The 22,458-nt window shown below is 46.9% G+C and overlaps 1 protein-coding gene across 3 annotated transcripts in view; it reads left to right on the forward strand.

Moving 5' to 3' along the window:
- The window catches only part of HYDIN (HYDIN axonemal central pair apparatus protein), a 133,865-nt gene that overhangs the window by 83,172 nt on the left and 28,235 nt on the right, over positions 1–22,458 (forward strand). For all 3 annotated transcript variants that reach the window (XM_081016867.1, XM_081016868.1, XM_081016869.1), the window contains 23 exons: positions 990–1,127; positions 2,204–2,387; positions 3,151–3,292; positions 4,252–4,426; positions 5,155–5,796; positions 6,345–6,560; positions 7,981–8,174; positions 8,419–8,601; positions 9,604–9,723; positions 10,180–10,339; positions 10,429–10,601; positions 11,056–11,254; positions 12,906–13,005; positions 13,968–14,067; positions 15,127–15,295; positions 16,319–16,557; positions 17,155–17,275; positions 18,281–18,485; positions 18,735–18,970; positions 20,139–20,290; positions 20,389–20,578; positions 21,627–21,738; positions 22,001–22,252. In XM_081016867.1, the coding sequence (XP_080872993.1) occupies positions 990–1,127; positions 2,204–2,387; positions 3,151–3,292; positions 4,252–4,426; positions 5,155–5,796; positions 6,345–6,560; positions 7,981–8,174; positions 8,419–8,601; positions 9,604–9,723; positions 10,180–10,339; positions 10,429–10,601; positions 11,056–11,254; positions 12,906–13,005; positions 13,968–14,067; positions 15,127–15,295; positions 16,319–16,557; positions 17,155–17,275; positions 18,281–18,485; positions 18,735–18,970; positions 20,139–20,290; positions 20,389–20,578; positions 21,627–21,738; positions 22,001–22,252 (4,402 nt within the window). The remainder of the gene's footprint in view (positions 1–989; positions 1,128–2,203; positions 2,388–3,150; positions 3,293–4,251; positions 4,427–5,154; positions 5,797–6,344; positions 6,561–7,980; positions 8,175–8,418; positions 8,602–9,603; positions 9,724–10,179; positions 10,340–10,428; positions 10,602–11,055; positions 11,255–12,905; positions 13,006–13,967; positions 14,068–15,126; positions 15,296–16,318; positions 16,558–17,154; positions 17,276–18,280; positions 18,486–18,734; positions 18,971–20,138; positions 20,291–20,388; positions 20,579–21,626; positions 21,739–22,000; positions 22,253–22,458) is intronic.

Consider the following 22,458-nt stretch of genomic DNA (forward strand, 5'->3'; position numbering starts at 1 on the left):
ACTTGCAATACTGCTTGTGCCTTCAAAAGTTCTGGGGCAGTTACACTGCTTCATTTCCAGTCAGTTCACACCCTGTAACTTCCTGCTGAAATTCCCCCCAAAATTATAGCACTAATGTTCTGGCTTATATTTGTCCTGGTTTTATTGCACTGCAACTCCTCCAGCCAGCAATTACATGGTAGCATTGTAGAACAACTAATAAAGCAGAATAAACCCATTGCTGATACAGTATTACTGTGTCAGGAATGTCTTGCAGAATACCCCCAAAGCAATACACTACCTGTCTAGAGTGGCCTTTGCTTAAACATTCCTGTTTTCATGCCTTGAGGGCAGTTCTTACCAGGCTCTCTTGTTGGCCTTGCCATGGAGCCACTGGAAAAAAAATAGGTGCTGATGCAGCTCCCCTTGGGAAGAGGAGCCACTTGTGGCTGGTCCACTTGTCTTGACACTTGGTTGGAACTGCCCCTCTGCCCTTTGATAACCAGGTGCTGAAGCTTGGAGAGAGCAATGCATACATCAGGCCTCTGAAGCACCTTCCTTGGAAAGACATCCTGCTGGTTTTAAAGTTAAACGGTGCCATTTGCATTTAAAGCTTCCCTTAGTCCCTTAGAATTTGGCATCTGACCCCACTCTGTTCCTGCTCTCACAGAGGGCAGCCCAGATGGCCAAGGGCAAAAGACACATCTTAATGGGAGGCACAAAAAGACCTCAGCTTTGAGAGACTGGCCCAGAGAGCCATATTTTGTGGAGAGTTCAATTTTCAAAGTGTTGTGTATTTATTAGTTTGTATATGTGTTTCTCTTTCTGCCTCTCCCCTGCCTCAGACTCCCCTCCCTTGTCTTCTTGGCAATTGACCATGCTTTATTTCATCTCCCTAAGCTGGGAGGGAAAGTGGTGACCCAGGGGTGGCTGAGTTGAAGGGAGAAGCAGGTGCCTTCTAGCTCAACAAGTTTCTCGTAGGAACTTTCTGCCTTATCCCCAATTTACAGATTCCATCCAGCCCTATTCCCAGTGCTCCGATCCAGCGGCGCCTTAGCCTCTGTGGCAGTGTGGCAGGAGATTATGGCCTGTTGAGCTGTGTGCTTCCAGAGGAGCTATTGGTGGAGATTCTTTCAGAGAGGATGCAGGTAACAGCAGCAAAGGGAGACACTAGCCATGCAGCCTGGGGGTCTCACAGTGGTTCCATCTGGAATCCTGGGCCTGGGTCTGCAAAATGTCTGCCTGCCAAGTCAGGAGTATCCTGTCCCTTCCTGCATAAAGGACCATGGCAGAGTTGCAGATGGCTTTCTAGGGTCCCTTTTTCTGGTGTGATTCCAGTGGAGAGCCAGTGTGGCCCAGAGTCCTGTGCACTTGGCTATCAAATACCCATTGCCAAATCACAATTCCTGGCCAATCACAATAAAGAAACGGAGGGACCATGAGCACCTGTCAATCTCAGTTTTCCATTCTCTAAAATGAGAGTACTAATGACACATTGATTGCAGACAATTTTATCTCTACTATCGTATTATCAATTCTTGTTCCATCATTCTATGTAGTGCTTTATGAAATATTGTAAACTAAAAAAGTTAGGTTTTTGTCACAAGGAGTTTATAGATCATATGTTGGCAGTTGTGAAGACTGCCAAGGGAATGGGGAGAGCAAAGAATTGAAGAGATGAGTGTGAGCAGGTAAAGTTACTTGCACTTAGGCTCTCTTGTAGCTGGCAAACAAGAATTAGGGTTTCCTACAGTGCTAAGAACTATGGATCACTTCTACTTTGAATGAGCTCCAAAAATGTGGAGCAGTAGTTATAATCTAGATCCCGTGGACTAGGAGGATTCCCATTAAAATGTCATTTGCAAAGATGGTTGTGAAACAGTCCCTGCCCACACAGGCTTACAATCTAAGAAACACAACACACAAGGAAAAATGGATAGAGTGAGAAGAGGGGAAAAGCAAACTCAGGCATCACTTCTTAAATATTAGTTCTCAGCATGACCAGCTGTCATATGAACAGTTCAGGGGCCAGAGGTGCCTTATGGAGCTGGGTTTTTTTGGCAAAGCTGATGGGATGAGCCTCCTGCTTCCCACCTCTCTCATGCAGGCAGCCTATCAGCAGAGTGACTGCTGCCAGGTGACTCCTGCTGCAACAGGATCTGTGCCTGGCAGTGGCCAAAGCCTTGCCTGAGCCTAACGGGGATGTGCTTTCATTTTCCAACAGCTGAGTGACTGCTATCGTGGCATGGTGTTTGATGGGCTGGATACCTTGTTTGCCCGCAGCATGGCATCGGCGCTTACCTGTCTACTCAAAGCTATCAACAACAGGCGCCACATCTATTTTGTGAACCTGTTCCAGGACTTTGTTGCTATGAAAGCCAGAGAGAAGGCCAAGCAAGAGCAGGAAGGTAAGGAGGAGGAGGAGGAGGAGGAGTTGGGAAGGTGGTGGCCCTTTGCTTAGCTCAGCTGTTCCTCTTTGCTTTGCTTCCAGTTGCTGAGAATCAGGGATGGGGGGGAGAAATTCACTTTTGTATATTTGGTTTACAGGCTTTCCATATATTAGGAAAAATCTTCACTTGCCCCGGTTTTCAACAATTTGGGTTTGTTCCCACAAAAAGGTGGTTTCCTTTAAAAACACAAAAATCTTGGGGTCTTGCTCAACAACTATGTGGGTGCTAGGAAATTAACTTTGTGGAATATGGCAACCCCAAGTGTGCATAAAAATGCAAATATAAGGGAACGTTTCTTTTCAGAAATGTGTTTTAGGCAAAACTGCATACAAACTTACGTATATTAGGAAAAATTAGCGGTCAAATGTTGATGAATTTTCATGAGGATTTGTTTTTTATTTTTATTTTTTAAAAATGCAAACTCATTTGGAAATGTGGAAAACAAACTGAAGAGTGGAAAGATGAGAAATGGAAATGGAGAGATGCACCCCTCCCTACTGTATATAGAACCCAATCATTCTCTCCCAGGATTTTAGCTTAATGCTACTACTCAGTTTGATTTGCAACTCCCCTGTTTTGCTGTCCCCACTCCCTGATATTTGCTCTGCAATAAATTTAATGGGTTGGGGGCATGGGTGGCATGAGGTATTGCCACTTGCCTTGGGTGTGGCTCTCCTGGTAAGTTTCTGGTGTCTTTCTTTCTCCTTTGTCTGCTTGGAAGAACGGGAACAGCAGGAGGCCATTGCAAGAGAGAAGGTTCGTCTTCAGGAGATGGATGAAGAGGAGTATGATGCCCTCACCGAAGAACAAAAAGTCCAGTTTGATCATGAACTGTTGCTGGCCCTGCGTGAGAGAAAAAAGAGGTCAGAGCAGGCCTGGGAATATACTCTGTCCCTCAAAGAGCGGGGAGGACATTGTCACTGTGGACAGTGATTGTAGAGTTATCCTTAGGAATGGATGTAGTTCGCTGGTCATTTCCATTATAATATTTGCTGCTCTTCATCCTCTCATTGTGGCTTCTTTCCTCAGGCTTGATCCCTGAGCTGTGAGAAGCACATGTCCCCGAGGGTGTTTAAGCATGTAAACTGGGGGAGATGAGGGCAAATAAGCATACTTTGAAAGGTTCAAGAAGGAGACCCTAAATGCTGAGCCAACATTCAGACAGCCCAACACACTGCAACCAGAATGTGGTGATGGCACCAAATCCCTGTAGTTCCAGTTTCTGGAACTAAGAGTTCAGATTCCACCTCATCCTCCATATCAGAGCCCTGTTGACTCCAGGCTCCAAAATAGGCTTCAAAGGGCCAAAATGACTCTGACCTGCCAAAGGTTGGCTGGCCCATGGTGCACCTGATGACATAATGAACTGCTCAAACAGCCTCCCTATATAGTCTTCCTAGCTGAAGAACACACACACACACACACACACACACTTTGTACTTCTTACTGATAGCTGAGGAGGGAGTGGGAGAAGAGGGCAAGAGGTTTCACAAGGACATTCTTGCTCGTGGTTGGGGCATCCTAAATTGCTGGTCATCCTGGAAGCCATACTTCTCCCCATGCCTAGTTACCTGGGTTGCATTTGCCTGGCATCGGAGCCTCCCAACTGCAGCCACCTGCTGCCTTTTTAGCCAGAAGCAGGGGTGGGAAAGCCTCTGGGCCCTTTTGAGTACTCTGAGATGGGGTTTGGTGGCTGAAGAGGCTGAGCTGATTCATACTTGATCCGGGGGGGGAGGGGGAGAAAAGCTTGATTTGGGGGAGTTTTTCAGGCACCTGGGAAATGAATTAAGTTCCTGATTTTCCTGTGTGCCATGCATTGAAGGGAGCAGGAGAAGCTGGCTCGGGAGCTGGAGGAGAAGAAGCACCAGCAGGAACTGGAGCGCCTGCGGGAGGAGGAGGAGATGAAGAGGAAGAGCAAGCGCTACAAGAGGGAGGCAGCAGTGGCCAAGGAGAAAGAGGAGGCTGCAGCAAAGAAGGCCCAGCAAGGAGGCAAGCAAGTAAGTCCCAAGCAGCCCTTGAACCCAGTGGTTCCCCCCAATGCGTGGTACTTGCCCCTCCCCCCAGGGGACAGTGGGATTACCTAGAGGCAAGGGGGTGGCAGGGCAGTACTGGAGGTATAAACGACTATCAGATTTTGAAAACCTGGTCTCACTGGACCAAGTTAATCAGTTTTGTTGAAGTAGTTAAACCAAATTTCATTTAGTTTTGAAAAAATGTGCAGTATAGTGTTACTATTCTGAATTGTATTGTGTTTTTTCGTTCCTTAGTGTGTCATGCAAACTGCTATTCTGAATAATGCTTTTTATAGGGTAGGGTAGGGGGCACTGGGAATGAGTTTACGGAACCAAGGAGGTAGGAGCCCCAAAAAGTTTGGGAAGCACTAATCTAGGGGCACGTGGCTGATGGAGAAAAGAGATAAGATTCCTATGGCTAAGTGATGCATCAGCTCATGCCAGGGCACTTATCTCCACTTGGCAGCATTGGACAGTTTGAGTGGCTTTGTTTCCTGAAGCTTTTGTACTAGTGACCAGGTTGTGGGGAAGTGGCCTGCATTTTTTAGGAATAAGCCAAGTCCCAGGTGGCTCTCAACATCATCATCATCGTGCTGTTGGGACACTTGGATCCTTTAGAATGCTTGAAAGGGTGGCTATCTGGGCTCCTTGCTGCAAGGCTGAAGCTACGTACTTGACAGGCTCTCCTTTTTTCCTTGGTTCTGCTCTTCCAGAACGCCCCAGTGCCTGCTTTGAAATCTGATGGGAGGCTGAATGAAGGGATTGAGCGGAAAGCATCCACCAAGGAGCGCCCAGAGTTTAATGTCAATGACAAAGATGAGAAGAAGAGGAAAAGTAAGACAGGCCCACAGAATGGTCAGCCAGGAGCTGCCCCACCCGTAGCCCAGGAAGATGAGGAAGCCGAGAAGGAAATGATGAGCGAGAGTGAGAAGAACTTGGCTCTGAGGTTCAAGCTCTATGATGCCAACCAGAAAGACATAGTCCAGATCCTGACCTTCTGGGACAGAGTTCAGTTGGTGCAGCTGCTGCCACCAGGCTCTGAAGAGAAGCAGGAGGAAGCAGAAGACCAGCGGCAAGCACCCTCGGGCCGCAAGGGCAGGAAGGACAGGGAGAGAGAGCGCCAGGAGAGACTGGAGAAGGAGAGAGCAGAGAAGGAGCGCCTGGAGAAAGAGAGAGTGGAGAGAGAGCGCCTAGAGAGGCTCAAAGCGATGGAGGACAACAGAGCTGGAGGGCAGGAGGGAGAAGGGGGAGAACCAGATGTGGGGATCCCATGCTTGGAGTTCCAGGTGCTCAGTTCTGAGGACTCCAGTGGCAAGAGGATCCTGGAGAGTGGCAAGCTGCCAGATATCGTCCAGGTGGGGACCCTCAGTGATTTTCACAGAATGTGGGCTAGCCTCCACACACCAGAGAAATGGGGATTATTCTAGTGGAAAGGAACCTCTCCAATATTAGCAAGAATGTAGAAATTTAGCTTGAGGGAGCCTTACAGATGTGATGGAATCCTGAAGACATCAGTTTTCATTTAGAGAATAAGCATGATTCTAGCTCTCATAGAATATTGGTTTAATTGTTTATGCACAGCACAGGCAGGTCTTCAGGCAGGCAATGGCAGTTTGAGACAGGCAAATGGCTCATAGTCTCGAGAAATGAATGGCCAACAGATCCAGACATCCTTTCATTCCATCCTTCAACAGCTATGGTGCTGTGGGCAGCTGGTCTTTTAAATCCCCATTCTATGTGTGGGAAGGATGCAGTTCCACCTAGATGCCTCTAGTCCCCCGTGGCCACTACTAGGAAGAACAATATGCCCACTGGTATAAAGAAAGAGGCAGGTCATTTCATTTGCATTTTACAATAGCAGCATTGCAATGCGGCCTTAATATAGCCTTCTCTCTTGCTGTAGATCTTGAATGGCTTGGGACTGGGTCCTTCTGGGCCACCCATTCCTCCCACTGCCTGTTTCTCTGTGATCCCGTATCCAGAGAAGCGGGCAGCACCAGTTCCTGGAGAAGCTCTCAAGCATTTCACCTTCCTCTTACCTGAAGATCCGAGTCTGGAGGAGGACAAGAAGGAGACTGAGAATAACTTGGAGACTCCAGTGAATCTTCCTACAGTAAAGGTAGAGGGCCTCTTTGCTCCTTCATGGGAAAAACAGAACCTGAGAAGGGGAAAGTCTGCCAATAAAGTTGCACAATAAGGAGGATTGACAAACGCCATCGTGATCAGGGAAGCTGGGTTTGTTGCCTGGGAGGCAAAACTAAAAAAATGAACTCCTTCTCTATCCAGTCAGGTCTTTGGGTTCCTCTATACGTATGCTTGTTTTCTGCTTGACCCATGCTTTCTAGCCTTTACCCTACCGCTTTTCCCCAGAAAACCTGCTCTTCAGTGCTGAATCAGAGCAAATGTCAATCCACGGAAAACCTGATTGCTGTTTGTTCCAACTGAGCACTAAATCATGGATTTTCCTGGGGGAAAGCGGTGGGGCAAACAGAAGTATGCGTGAGCCCTCTGTTACATACACTGACCAGGTCAGCATGCTGACTAAATCAGAGGTAAGGCTGCCTTAATTGCCAGGCGTGTGAAACACATCACATTGAATGGAAAGGAGCACCCCCAACTGTCGTTGACCAAGGGAGAGATGCCAGCATTTGGGGAAGACAAAGATGATGTTGATCCGGAATGAGACTTAAGAAAGCAAAAATCTTTTCACTCATAAAAAATACTAAGATTTTAAACTAGACAACAGTTCTAACTACTAGACTTAAGTTGCAATCGCATACTCGCTTACCTGAAAGTAAATAATATGGAACTCAGTGGGCTTACTTCAGAGTAGATATATTCAGGATTGTACTGTAAATAGTGTAGTGGGAACTGAATCTCTGCAGACTAAACAAGATTTATAACTGGTAAAAATGTAGCAGTTGGTTTACGTAATAGGTTTTGTGGTCTAATAATTACTGATCTTTTATGATCCATGATCAATAATTGTTAAGATTGAGTAACCTAATGTTAAATAAGGTTCTACTAAATTTCTTTCTTTCTTTCTTTCTTTCTTTCTTTCTTTCTTTCTTTCTTTTTGATAATGGAGTAGCCATTTTTGTTAAAGCTGCTTGGGATGTTTAACTTATAAATAAAATAAATATCATGCAATGATCTGGATTGACTCCCTTTCAGAAAAAATATTTGCTTGTGAAGAATACTAGGCAGGGATGCCCCTTTGTCACCATTTGCTACCTTTTTCTATGGCTCCAGAACCATCCACAAGATCCATAAGGGGAAATGGAACTCCTGGAGGAATCACACATATAGATTAGATATGTAAAATAGGTATTTATGTCCATGGTGTTAGAAAGCCTAAAGATTTCTAGTAGTAATAGTAAATCTGGATTAAATGAGGGGTGGGAAGGAGAAATGGGGGGACAGCATTTTGATGAGGACAACTGTGTGTGTGCCATGAAAACCTGCAAGAAGCAGCAGCAGTATATCTACAATAAGCTGCCTGCTTCTCTCTTTCCTCCTGTGTTTCTTCTGGGTCTTAGGAGGAACAGACAACCCCAACCCGAGGCAAGGGCAAGAAGGAGAAAACCGACATAACCCGTGATTCTTCAAAGGATAAGAAAGGCAGCTCTCGTGGCAGAAAGGGTACTCATCCTATCCCTGGTGCAGTAACAACTCCGTCAGAGCTAGATCAGGGTGGCCTCACAGGGGAACCATCTACTGAGAAGCTCAGCCGGTAAGGGAGCAAGAAATAGGGCCTGGGGCATGTCTCACAGCAGACAGAAAGCACTTGTGTGCCTCTGACTAGCCAGGGCTGGGGTGCTCCTTGAAACATTGGCTGAGCAGAAGCAGAAAGCGAGCCTTGCATGCTGATCTGGTGGGGGTGGGGGTGGGCAGAACTCTGCTCCTATGATCCTTGCATACCCATATACCCCACCCCAGTTGTTTGAGGTAGACTCTTTGTGCTTTGAATTCCACAGGTTGACCTGCTTTCGTTGGACGGTCCCTGCTAATGGAGAGGTTACAATGCGCCTCCATTTCTCTTCCACCACGACAGGGTACTTTGATCAGGTCCTAAACTTTGAGATCCTGGGGACCCAGCGACAGTATCAAGTTTTCTGCAGGGGTGTCTGCATATATCCATCCATTTGCCAAGATCCTACGTAAGTGCTAGGAAAAGGGCACTGCCTAGTTATATAAGCCTTCTGGGCTAGGATCCAGAGCTGGCCTGAGAGATGTGTACCTTCACCTCCTTAAAATAAAGCTGCGTCTAGTACCCAGCAGAAAGGTATTCTGCAAATATGAGGTCCTGGCACAACAACAGAAGAGAGAGGATGCTCCAAGCAGATAACATGTCTCCTGCTGATGCGGTTGCAGACACTGGCTGAGGGCTGTGCCCTTGACTGCCCCGTGAATCTATGGGTCTCTTGCTTCCCTTTATGGTGAATTCTGTTTTCTTTCTGAAGACAGTAAGGAAAAATGCTGCCAAAGGCTGATACGGAAATCAGACATCTGTATAAAGCAGTTATAATGAGAGTGAACCTCATTCCTTGCCCCTCTTGTATGATACCTGCCAAGACACTGTGCAGTCAGATTATTTGCTGAAGCACCTCTACATCCAGGCAAATAAGGAGATGTGGATGCTTGTCCTGAGCAGGTGAATTTTCCAACTAAAAGATACATAGAGATTACACTACCATGGGGGTAAAGATTATACCTATTTTCCTCATAGTCAAAGAAATTTAGAATTGGATTTCTCTTGAATATCATTGACATTAGTTGACAGTGTAAGATCTGTCTCATCTTGGCACCGAGGCCAAGGGAAATGACTCAGTAGTTCACAGGCTATTTATTTGAGGGGCATGTTTGTATTGCCCCCCCACCCATGGATGCTATGCCATCACATGGGTTGATGTTGCCACCTGGTGTCCAAGGCAGGAAATGTTCAAACTTGAGACTATTACTACTTCCTGTCCTCCTCACCCAATGCATTTCTTGCTTTCGTCCAAGGAGGACAAACCTCCAGTATGGCCATAGTATGGATCTCCTTCCAAAAGGGATATTCGTCCCTTCCCCAAGGGACCACCTGAAGTTCCACTGTTGCAGTCTTGTTGATCTTTCCCCCATTGCACACCTCCTGATGCATTTCTGCTTCTTTCCTCCAGGATTGTCTTCCCGCACCGTGTAAAGAGCGTCAAAGCCGATGACATTATATCCAAAAAGTACATCATGAATTTGGGGGTCTTTCACTTTGGCCCCTTGCTGTGTGGGAAGTCAAGGGAGAAGTAAGTGCCAGTTGTGTTCAGCATAAAAGGACAAGCAGTTACCCCAGAACTTCAGTGGTATTGAACTCACTGGTTGACAATATACCAGAATTGTTGAAGTGCCCCCACATGAGCTAGAAACCTGAATGCTGGGTCCAAGCCCCATGATCAGTGGAGAACATTTTCAGTGCAAAAACAAGCTTTCCGGGGTCATGAAATGATTCTTCAAATTCTGCCAAACAATCCTCCACTTTTGTGTTCTTTATCCTGGCTGTAAAAGAAGGCGTGATTCCATGATGCAGGTCTCCCCTGAGTGCAAATTGCTCAGTCCGCACAGGATGTTGCCTGCTCCAGGCAAACATATCTGAGCCAGGGAACATGGGAAGTGCTTCAGTGTTAGGCAGTGCCTTGTCATGAGAGGCAAGTGTAGCCCTGCTCTCTCCTGCAACTCCCAATGTAAGCTATTCATGCCTACAGGTACAAGGCCCTGCGATACCCCAATCATTATGAAAAGCTCACCATCCTCAACATATCTCCTTTGGATGCAGAAGTTCATTTCTTCTTCCAGTATGACTCCAAGGCAGTCACATACCTCTTTGACCCCCCTACCATGACACTCAAGCCCAACGAGAAGCAGGTAATGACATGAGGCGACCATTGTCTGTAGTGTGCATTTCACGCAAGTCAAGGCTTTCCAGCTGAATGTGTGTCATTCTGACTCCCCAGGAGCTGACAATTTGGGCTTATCCAACAGCCAGTGGTATATTTGAGGACAACATTGTCTGTTGCATTAAAGAGAATCCAGAGCCTGTAATCTTCCGGGTCAGCTGCCAAGGAGTTCGCCCAGAGCTGGAGCTAGATCGTCGGCTGGTGCATTTTGAAAAGCTCCTATTGCACAGGTAGATCCCGCTGCTTTGACCAATCTCCAGTTGCTTCCTCTGCTTTAAGTTCCTTGAACGTTTTTGGGTGCTTTGGATGCAGCAGGAGTTTGAGACATGAACTTTCACCATTGACCTCTGAGCTTTCCAGGGTAGCATACAGTGTATTTCTCTGCATTGAGTGAGGTTTGAAGGGCATGTAAACTGTGAGCATGTAAAACTGAAGTTGCTGGCCTTGTTTATTCAGTTGAGGCTGTGTGCAAATGAATCCTCTGCTCAGCCATTATGCGAGCTACAGCATGGAACTCAACTGGGTGTCATTCTCCAAGAGATGTTCCCTTCCTTTTGCCATATGAGTCATGGCCACTTTCCCAGTTGGGTGAACATGATCTCACCTGCCCAGCATAAAGAGGCACGGCAAAACTCTTGTAGCCCCCAGAAAACGATGCTGCTTTGGCTTCTCTTGTTTCTGCAGAAAGGAGACAAAGCCACTCTACCTCAAGAACTTCACTCCTCTGCCCGTTGCATGGAGGGTCAGTGGCATGGAGAACATTGGTGATGATTTCTCTCTTGCCGTTGATATGGGTGTGATTGAACCCTACTCGGAGTACTGCCTGCTAGTGAACTTTAGGGCCACAAAGACACTCAACATTAAGAAGGCCATTCGCCTAGAGGTGAGCATTCCTTGGCAGCATTCCTTGGCAGTTGGTTGGGTCTTGCATGCTGCCACTTTTCCTGGTGTGTGTGGGTTTTGTGTTTGTTTTTTTTGTTGTTGTTTTTTCAAAAGCTTGGGAGTGTCTCTGGTCCTTGGGGCTGTAAAAATATCAGGGTGGCGCTTACAGGAACAGCCCTATCAGGTGGCAGGATGGGGCACCTGCCTCAGTTGGCAAATCCCGTGGGGCAGCAGTGAGGTGTTGGAGGACAGAGCTGTGTGTGCTACATTGTCTTCTTTGCAGCCCCTCACTTGGCATACTGTCCCATCAGTCACCCACGTTGAAGTTCATTCCAGGGGATACTCTGGTCAGCCTCTACATGTAGAAAGGTGAGGACCCCATTTTGTCCTTTGCCTGAAGCAGCATAAAATATTGGCCAGGCTCTGGGCACTTCTTTAGCTCTGTGTATCATTTGGTGTCTAGGGCTTGAACTAAGACCAGAATCAACTTAAAAGTTACACTCTGCTCACTTGCAGAATATAATTTTTCATCCTAAACTGTAGTAAAACATTGATGGAAATAATGTTTTTTTCTGATTGCTTCTGAGTGCTGCAAGTATCAGTCATACTTTTATTTGAGACCAGATAATTGCGGGTTATGGCAACAAGAATGTGTGTGCAGATAAGAATGTGTGTGTTTGTTCTGGGCAAAGCCAGTTGTGGAACTCTTCACCAAGCCACAAGCCCTAAAAGGGTTCTCATCCCCCTCTCATATTCTTCTGTGCAGACGAGTTAAATTTGGATAGCTCATTTGGTTAGAGTGTGGTGCTGACAGTGCCAAGGTTTCTGTTTCGATCCTGTAAGGGACAGCTGCATATTCCTGCATTGCAAATGGTTGGACTAGTCAGGCACGGCCAAACTCAGCCCTCCAGATGTTTTGGGACTACAATTCCCATCATCCCTGACCACTGGTCCTGTTAACTAGGGATGATGGGAGTGGTAGTCCCAAAACATCTGGAGGGCCAAGTTTGGCCATGCCTGGACTAGATGATCCTCAGAGTCCCTTCTAAATCTATGATTCTATGAGATATCTGTGAGGTATCTTAACTATCACTAGAGCCTTCTCTAATCTTGCTTCTGCAGGATTTCTTCCATCAAAATCTCCCTCTGTCCTTTCATCAGCCCTTCTCTTCTCTTTCTTCCTCAGGATTCTCTGCTGCTTATAAAGCAGAGCTGGCCACTCCTGCTTGTTCTGCAGCTCTGCTTTCCACCACCACTCCTCCTATAGGCCACCACCTGAGCTTAATTACAGCCAGCTGCCTCTCCCATCCTTACCACACATACGTTCTACTGCTGGGATAAGGCATGGCTTCCCTCCTGCTCCATTTTCACAAAACTATTTGTTCCCTGTGAAAAGGGGGCAGGGAATTGTTCCTATTGTTGGGGGTTGGAGTAGCAGTGGCTTACCAAACATGACAGAATATGACGTGGCTGAGGGATTTATTTATTGCACTTTTTAAAACATCTCCTAGGCTCTTATATCAGCCACAAGGTCTAGCATCATTCTCACTGAATTCTGGTCCTGAAAATATGTCTGTATCGGCTACAAATTTCACCCAGCAAAGAGTGATCCTAAGGGAGCTCAACAGGACTGTTGCTTGCTGTCATTTCAGGTTTCAGATGTGGAAAATATTCTGGGGATTGTCCAGATTGAAAACATCCAAATCATTGCTGAGGCCTATGATGTTGCCCTGGACATCAGCTTTCCCAAAGGTGGGTTCAGCGCTTCCCAGCCAAAACCATTCTGAACTGATTGCTTACTGGAAAGAATGCTAAGTAAGGGTGGGCAGTCAAGAGTAAAGAACCAAAAGGACAATGAACCAATATTGGAAAACTAATAAAAAAACCAAAGGACAAGAAACCTAATTCCTGGCCTCCCAAGACAAGACTTCCCTATGTCCCTTTCCTACAAATTAAGCTATGCAACCCATGAGAAGAGCCCTGCAGCAGGATCAGACCAAAAGCCCATCTGGTGCAGCATTCTGTTCCCATAGCAGCCAACCAAAGGCCACTGAGAAGCCCATGAACACGGCAAAGCACAATAGCCCCTGCTCTTCCAGCAGCTGGGGGTGTTCAGAGGCATGCTGGAGGAGTAACATATAGCCACCATGAGAGCAGCCAGCACTGCAGGGGCATTTCTCAGTAGATAGTTCTTTCAACATGGTCATATGTTATTGCTTCTTGTGACCCTCCCCTTTCAGAGAAGCAGATCCTGACAGGTGTAGGAGCTCCTACACAATGTAGATAAGTCACTTTGGGAGTGTGTGTGCGCGCGTGTTCCCCATCTTTCTTTCCGCCTTTCTTTATGCTTAACCTGCTTCATCCAGACATATGCACCTCCCCTTTGCTCTCAAAGGAGGAGTTTAATTGGTTTTAAAAGGCAGATAAAAAAGAGCCTTGCTCTTCTGGCTGCATCATGGATAACAAAGCTTCTCGAAGAAAGATATAAAGAACTTCAAGGCAGAAACTGCCCTCTGTGAGATGTGCTCTGGCATCCTGCATCACTCCTTCCTTAGTACTCTACAACAATTGCTGCTGCTTCCCTCCCCCACCCCCACTGCTGCCATTGTAAGGGTTGTAATCTACCTGGTCCTGCCTATGACTTCTACTCCTAAGGGTGGGAAAATAGCAGTGAAATCCAGACCACTCATGACAATGACTTTTGGCTGCTGCAGGTACAAATGGTGGTGTGGAGCTTGGGAATATTAAAGTCATGGATGAAGCTAAACAAGTGCTGTCCTTGAAGAACAAGGGAAAATATGAGATTGGGTACAGGTGAGCTCCATTTACTCTGAAGGCACCTTCTGTTGTGCCCTTTGTCTCCTGTTGGCTTTATTAGCATGGACTGAAGATGGTGCACAAACACTACTGCCATCAAACACCACCCTCTTCCTCCTCAGTCCTTCTGAGATTAGTTATTGAGCTTGGCTTTACCCTAATTGTAACCCAGATGCAGGTCATTCTGCATTCAGGGCTTTGGTTTAAGTAAATTATTTGTGTTTCCAATATCTTGGCCGAGGACTTTCCTTATGGTCTAGGTATTCTGGAGGCAGGAGCAGAGTAAGTGGCATTCCTTCATCCAAGTGGCAGCCTACACTTCCCATCCACACTTTAATTTGGTTTTTCCTGATCTGCAGTAAGGAAAACCTCCTACATAAAATCCTCTGTTACTCAACTGTGGATGTACTGAAGTATGTTGTGTGGGCAGGGTTTTTGTGTGTGAGTGAGTGGTAACATTTTGCTGAGTGTTGTCTACCACCCCTCCACTTCCATTGGCAAACTGATCCCTGGTGGGCTGCTGATGGAGTCAGACATGGCACTCTCTCTCTCTTTTATGCTGTTTTGTGCAAGTTTGATAAACTGGAAAATGTGTAACTGAAAAATAAATTTAAAAATGGCTGTGCACAGGCACACCAATACCTGAGTGCATGGCCTACAATGAATCTCAGGTTTCCAGTACCCAGGGAGGATGGAGAAGTTCCAGTTGAGGGGAGTAGACAGCACAACATCCTCTCAAGCACCACCCACTAATGTTGATGGGAAACATTGAGATAGAGTTCTATTGAAATTGATCATGTGTAGATGAAAGTGCACAAAAGCATACGTGGAAAAATGGGCTCTTCAACCCACAGGCTCATTGACACAGGCTCATTGTGTGCAGCACAGCTCACATTTTTCAGGGGTCATTATATTAGTTTAAAATGAACACAGCTGGCCACCACCTTTAGGGAGATTGTTTCAGTATATCTTCATTTTCTTACCGCCTCTAGCTTTAGTGTCTGTCATGATTCTGGTCCAGTGCTGAGGAGTCTTTGTTTTGTCCTTGCTCTCTAGCTTTGTTGTGGAATCCACAGATCATGGGATGCCCAATGTGACCCCACTCTTCACCATCACACCCCAGAAAGGGAATTTGGGTCCCAATGACCGTCCCACTTCAGTCCTGATACTTTTTCGCTCTGGGAGGGAAGTGAAAATTGAGGAGAAGCCTATTCTGCAGTGCCACGTAAGAGAGCTGGCAAGAGCTGGCAGTAAAGAGGCCTTGAAATGCCTTCACTGTGTATACTTGAGTATGTGTGTGTTTGTACATGGCACATGGACTTGGTGGCTAAGCAGTGCCTTCAATGCATAGCTGCTGCTGTTACAGGATCCTTCTTTGCTTAGGTGGTCTCTCCAGAAATCACCATATGAGCGGAGAAGCCTTAGGAGTCAGCCTTTCTACCTACCAAAGAGACAAAACAGGGAAAGAAGGCTCAGAGCCAGGGGACTGGTGATGGTAGGATGATGAATGGTCAAAGGGAGAAGAGGGAGCAGACTGGGAGGAGGAGGTGTTAGAAGCTGAAAAGGTGACAGGGTTTAATGAGCAGAGAGAGGCTATGGCAGAGAGCAATCCAGACTCAGAGGCAGAAGCGGGGGGGGGGGAGGGGTGTCAAAAGGCAGAGTGAAGGCAGGCTGCTGAAGAAACTAGGCAATCTCCCCTTCCTGCTGTGACCAGCTTCCCTGCCACTTGTCTCCCAGAACACATAGATAAATGAAGAGAGCAGAGCAAAGAGAGCCAAGATGGAGGAGGCGTAGACTGCTGAGGAAGGAACTGGGGGAGGAGCAAGAGAGAGAGGTGGGAAGGTGGGGACCTTTGGTCCTTGCAATTGCCTCATTGGGGCAAGATCTACTGCTGTGATCACTAGGCCTGCACTGTTTTAGTTTCTTTGAATAAAGAGTGCCTCCTGGCAGGGAGTCTGCTCTTGTGCCCAGGTGGCTTATTCTTGGAGCGCTGGTCTCTGACTGCCATTCCTTATGATGACCTACATGCATTGGAACAGTTCTGTGATAGGAGGAGCCAAAGAAAACCAATCTCTCAGCAGAGTCTGTGCTGGGCGGGGGGGCGTGTTTCCCACCTCTCCCTCTGCAGCTTCCAGGTGGGAAGAGAAGAACAAGAGGGTCACCAGGGCAAGGATTTGGATTGTGGTGCTTTATCGCCACAAGCTGGAGCTCATCCTTCTGCCAGCCTAATCTCTTGTCCTCTGTCTAGGTTGTTGAGCCCAACCTCTGTGAAGGAGGAGAGATCATTGCCACCATTCCCATCAAGGTGTCAGTGCATTGCATGTTTACCAAATACAGCATCACCCCTCCATCACTCATAAACTTTGGGCCTGTGGTACTCAATTCCCGGAAGACCAACAGCTTCACCATTGAGAACAAAGGGATCCTCGACTTCAAGTATGGCATCTGCAGGCAAATCCGAGATGTGGTGATCCCACTGAGGAAAGGGTGAGCAGGCAACGGGGGATGTTTTCTTGAGAGAGAGCATGGATTTGGGCTCTGAACTTGATTGCAATTTGGAGTGTGTTCTCAGGCAAGGCCAGTGTGGCCATGCAGAATCCACATGTTCAACCTTCCTTTTCCTTTCAAAACCTAATTAGGTTCCAAAGAAGTGTCATAAAATCCAGCCACTGCAATAAGGCAGCATGTTTCCAGTGTAATGAAACTACCCTGAAGGTTTGCTGCAGTTCCCCCGCCTCCCAGCCTAGAAGACTCCATGCTCTCCTTTTCACCCTCCATTCATCACCTGACACACACCGTCTAGCTGCGACATGAAGTCATTTGCCCCTCTGGTTTCACCACTTCCTCATCAGCCTGAGATCACTGGCCCCATGCCAGCCAGCCACGGACTTGTGGCCCTTTTGGAGGTGCCTGTCTGCTGGTGACTCAGACTTTGGGAGCCTCTGACATGTGTTTGTTCATGAGTTTATCCCCAATAAGATGCATATTTCAGTTCTTCCCAACTGTAGCAAAGTCAGGCTCTGGAGTGGTGGCTGGAGTCTACACCCCCATCCAGAAGTATTTTGTTTCCACTTTCTCTTGCAGACCCTCTCATGAGAAGACCTCCCGCACTAGTGATGTCTACCTTGGCCGGCAGACTGCTCAGCTGGGAAGGCAAAGCAAGCGCACAGAATCCATGCAAAAGGATGTGACCATGGTGGTGCAGGTAGGCAGGGGCCTGCTTCCCCTTCATCCCCATGAGCTCTGGGTCTGGCGTCTGGGTCTCTGGTGCTCTTTCTAGGCTCCTTGGGAGCTATTCTTTCCTCATTCTTTCTCCTTCAGACCTTCTGGCCATGCAGGGATAGTGTTTCCTATTGGGCAAATGTGAGACATCTTACTGTTTTGGGGAGGTTGGGTGGGAATGGTATTGTCAAATATGTTATTGTTTTCACTTATTTATACAAGCAGCAACAATCAATATTCAGCAATTGTCTGTCCCCCCTAAGCACCAAATGTCTATTTAGTTACATTTAATGTTTAAGTCACTTCAGTTTTTAAGAAACGGTATCATTCCACAAGTCGCTGTGTGTTTTTGGAGGCCTATACCCATGTTCTGTTGATGTTGCCCATGTAATAAAACTATGCCGGGTTGATTGAAAGGGTTTTTTTTTTTGTCTGTTCGACTCTCTTGGATGTGGGTTGCCAATTTGTTCATTAAGTCCCAGAGTCATATAGAGTCTTCCAATACCTTGCTGGTTTTCAATGTTGTAACTTTGTGAATTGCGTCTGTATGGACATTACTGTTGTTAGTTGCTTTGAGATGCTTTGTTAGAGACTAATGAATGAATTAAATGAAGTATCTAAACAAGCACATGTGTGCCATCTTGGCAGGTGCTGTGCTCAGGGAAGGAAACCAGGGAGAGGAGGCAGAGAACAGCATTCCTTGGGAACAACCTCTCCCTCCCCAGGTGTTCCACATTAATGGACTCCAGGAAGGAAGAGCAAGTAGGGTTGGATGCTCTGATTTGGTCCTCAGCTTTCAGCATCCTCAGCATTGGGCACACTGCTGCACCTGTGTAAGGTTTGCCAAGTGCAGCTTCCTTACGTTGCCAACTGTCTCTTTCACCTACTTCTATAGGAAGCAGACCCAAAATAGCTGGTGCAGCACTACCTGCATTGGTTCAGTGGCAGCTGTAGTGAAGGCTGCCTCCTGCTTGGGCTCTCTCCATAGGCTCGCTTCTCCCTTGGCATATTCACCGTCTCCCCTGGATTTGGAACCATTCCTCCGGGAGGCCATCAGACCATCACTGTGGACTGCATTGCAGATGCAGTAGGGAAATTTGAGGAGTACATGAACATAGAGATCACTGACCGAGACCCCGACGACAACCCTGGTGGCATTCAGTACAGTCTGCTTGCAGAATCATGTGTCCCAGGTAGGTGATGGTAGCAGCTCTGGAACCATCACAGCTGGAAGGAGAACTAATCTCTTGAGTCTCTTTCATTTTGCCTGCCATCTGCAGGGAGGGAGGGATTTATTTTGTCCTGTGATATTATTCTAGGGAGTAGCCCTCCTTCCCCTGAAGCCCTGTGAAAGGAATGATAAATAATTACTTTTGGAAGAGTAATTCTCAACTTCTCAACTTCAATCTGTAATTAAGTTGTCCTCACTGTATTTCCCCAAGGTTTTGTGATGGATGACATGGCGAGCATTTTTGAGGAGCATCGAATCTGCAACAGCAGCAACCTCAGCCAGGTTCTGAAGACCATAGGATGCGAGTGTGTGTTTGTGACTGATGAAAACAAGTTCATCTTCAATAACGTTTTGGTTGGGCACCAGGCAGTTGCCCGGTTCAAGATCTGCAACACTGGCCGAATCCCCTGTGATGTGGTTTTTAGCGTAAAGTCCATCTCTTCCAAGGTGAGAGCATCTGCTGTGCTGTGGTGGTTTTGTGTGGTAGCTGCTGCTGCTGCCACCGCCCCTTATATTGGGAGTTAAGATTGTTTTTATTTAACACGGCTCCAGGTGGCCATCATGGGTCTCTCTTGCAATCTTCCTAATATTCCTCCACTGCTAGCTTTGATACCATGTTTTTATTTCCCCCTGCCTGACTGCCTACCACAAAACAGATTCCCTTCCTTGTGCTTCCTGTAGCCAGTTCCCTGCAAGGGTTGGCTAGGGCATGTAAGTTACATGACTGCGATGCGAAGACTGGAGCATGGGGAGGATTCGCTTTCCCCATCTATATTCTCCCTGCAAGAGTGTACATAGGAATGAATGGCCATGCCCACCATCATGCGCTCCACCATATGTGGCTGCATATGGTCCTCAGAGTTTGCCCATCTCTATTTAACCCAAGAAATCACCATGTACATAGCTGAAACAGAATAAAATTAATGGTCTAGGAATTTCATGTGGAAGCTTGTTATAGAAATACAGGGAAGGCTTATATCTTTGCCCCTATCACAGCAAACTGGGTCCATTGATAAATCAGTCATGGCAGCATTTGCTGCATTGGCTGAGCTGGCGGCAGCTTGGAAGGAAGCAGGCTAACACTGGTCCTGAAAGACCTACATTGATTCCTGGTATGTTTCTGAGCACAATTCAAAGTGTTTGTGCTGACCTTTAAAGCCGTAAATGGTCTTAGCCCAGTGTACCTGAAAGAGTGTCTTCACCTCCATCATTCAGCCCAGACACTGAGGTCCAGCTCTGAGGGACATCTGGCAGTGAGGTTACAAGGAACCAGGCAGAGGGCCTTCTTGGTAGTGGTGCCTGCCCTGTAGAATGCCCTCCCATCAGATTTCAAGGAAATAAACAACTATCTGACTCTTAGAAGACATTTGGGAAATTTTTAATGTCTAATGTTTTACAATTTTATATGTGCTGTAAGCCGCTCAGAGTGGCTGGGAAAACCCAGCCAGATGTACGGGGTATAAATAATAAAATAATAATAATAATAATAATAATTATTATTATTATTATTATTAGTCCTAGAAGTGTCCTGTCATTCTCCACATCCTCTTATTCAGGGAGGGGGCTTTCTGTGAGTGGTTTTTGAAGCTTCACCAGCTGTATGATGTTTCCACAGTCCAGTTTCCGGATCAGTGACATCTTTGAGCTCCAACCAGTGCGGATGTGCATTGCCAGCCGTTCACATGCCTTCACAAGCCTGACCTTCTCACCGCAGAGCATGCAAAACTACCAGTGCATTTTTGAGGCTGCTGTTGATGCACCGCCCAGGTATCCCAGTCATGGCTGATGGGAAGGTGGTGGCTCCTTTGGGCCATCTTCTAGACATGCACCCAAGGGCAATGTGTTCCCTTGTCTCTTACTTTCAGTGTGGTTGCAAAGTCAAGGAATTTATCCTTTGAGGTCACTGGGGATGGCAACCTCCCTCAGGTCACCATCATGCGCCCTGTGCTCCGCAATAAGAAAGGGAACCCACTCCTACTCTTCAGGAGGCTCCTGTTGGGCCACACAGAGATCCTTCCTCTGGTCTTTAAGAACTGTGGCAGCATCCTAGTCCAGGTAGGCAGCTTTGGGCATGGCAATGTTGCTCTTATGTGGTCCAGAAAGTGCACTTATAAATATTTTTCTAAATAAATAAATAATACATATGTTGTTAAAAATATATTAAAGTGGTTTACAGCAATAAAACAAAAAAAATTAAATGAAAAACCATATGAAAAGTGAAAAAGAGGCATCAGTTAACCATTGTGGAAGAATGTATTGCCTGCATACTCCTGGGGAAATAGGAAGGTTTTCAGCAGGCATTTAAAAGTCAGCATGGAAGGGGAAGCCATGGGCTTTTTTTTATACATGCGGGGAGAGCTTTTCACTTTCTTCCCACCGCCCCAGGCACAGCGACAGCCACTCTAAATACCCTGCTCTGATTTGGTGCTTCTGAGATCTTTGGGACCATATATATAAGAGAGAGAGAGAGAGAGAGGAGCAGCCATCACCTGATCCTCCTGTTCTTATTTCTTGTTCTTTTTCCCATTCTGCCTCTGCCACACATCCCATCTGAGGGCTAGCCCTTGAGCAAGGAGCCCTTGGCCACCATTGCTGCCACTGGGGAGTGCTGCTGAGTGAGGCTGCCCAGGAAAATGGGTGGATGGTGTCCCTCCCCAGGGTGCCTCCCCTCCACTGTTGTCCAAGTAGCTCTCCACTTTTTCCCAGCTGCATTCTTCTTCCATGTGTTTTTCAAGCTACCCAGGGTTCATTCTTCAAAGGGCTCAAAAGCTGCCTCCAGGAAGCTTTCATGAGTATCTGCCGGGACAGCAGACCATGCCAGAGCCAAGGGGGAGAGGGCGGTGCAGGATTGACTTAAATATCCTGGGAACAAGATCTGGCCTGGAGGTCAGCAGTTTCCTATCTGTAGTTTAATGAATTAAAGGGTTTCATAGCAGCATAGGCTGAATTGGTTACCTTAAACATCTGGATGTTAAGAATTTACAGAAAAGGCTGTCAGGCAAAGTTCTGTCTATTTGATAGTATTCCAAGGTGCTGTCTGGATCTAAATGGTCTCCCAGGACTCATGGCTTTGTTGCTGTTCTTGTTTTGTCCCTTTCCCCAGCTGTTCCTCAACATCTCAGATGAAAATTGTGCTTTCACTTTGAAACACAAACCCACTACCAAGTGCATTTATATGACCGCTCAGAATGAGGAGAATGAACCCAGCGAGGGAGGTAAATGACACATACCTGCTACCATGGCAAGGGCGCAGTAGCTGTGGAAAGGTGGGTGGGGCTCCCTGTGGCACTGGCTGCCTTTTAGCCCCTTATCCAGAGCGCTGAGATGGCTGCCTGAACAAAACGTCTGCAGAGTGCAGCTGAAGGTCTCGTAAAGAAAAAGCAAAGGAAGGGCCTTTTCTTTCTCCCTGAGATCTCTGGGCATTGTGGAGGAGGGATTCTGATATTTTGGTCTCCTATTTCCTTTGTCCTTTCATAGTCAGGAAACCTCACACAGCCTCTCTTGTCCTGCACAATGGGGAGTCTGCTGAGTTTGATGTGGTTTTCCAACCCACCTTGGCCCAGCGCATTGAAGGACTGATCCACCTCTCTATTGTGGACAATCAGTACGAGGAGACCACCATCCAAATGGTGGGCGAGGGCTACCAGGATGATGTCGTGCTGGACAACATCCACAGCTTAATTACGGAGACTGATTCTGAAAGACATCTGGAAGAGAACACAGCCGAGGGTGAGAGAAAGGGGAGGTGCTTCAGTGAACTGGGGGTGGGACCGCTAGCAATGGGTGACAAATGTTGCCTTGTTTAGAGATCCTCCCAAAATGTCCTGGCCATACCTAGCTGATCGCAGATTAACAGTTAATTGAGGCAATGGATTTCCTCAGAGTAAATCTTACCCAGAACTTGAAGATTCTATGCTGGGATAATAAGACAAACA

Source organism: Podarcis pityusensis, assembly GCF_964106645.2.
Source record: "Podarcis pityusensis genome assembly, chromosome: 8".
NCBI classification, from domain to species: Eukaryota; Metazoa; Chordata; class Lepidosauria; order Squamata; family Lacertidae; genus Podarcis; species Podarcis pityusensis.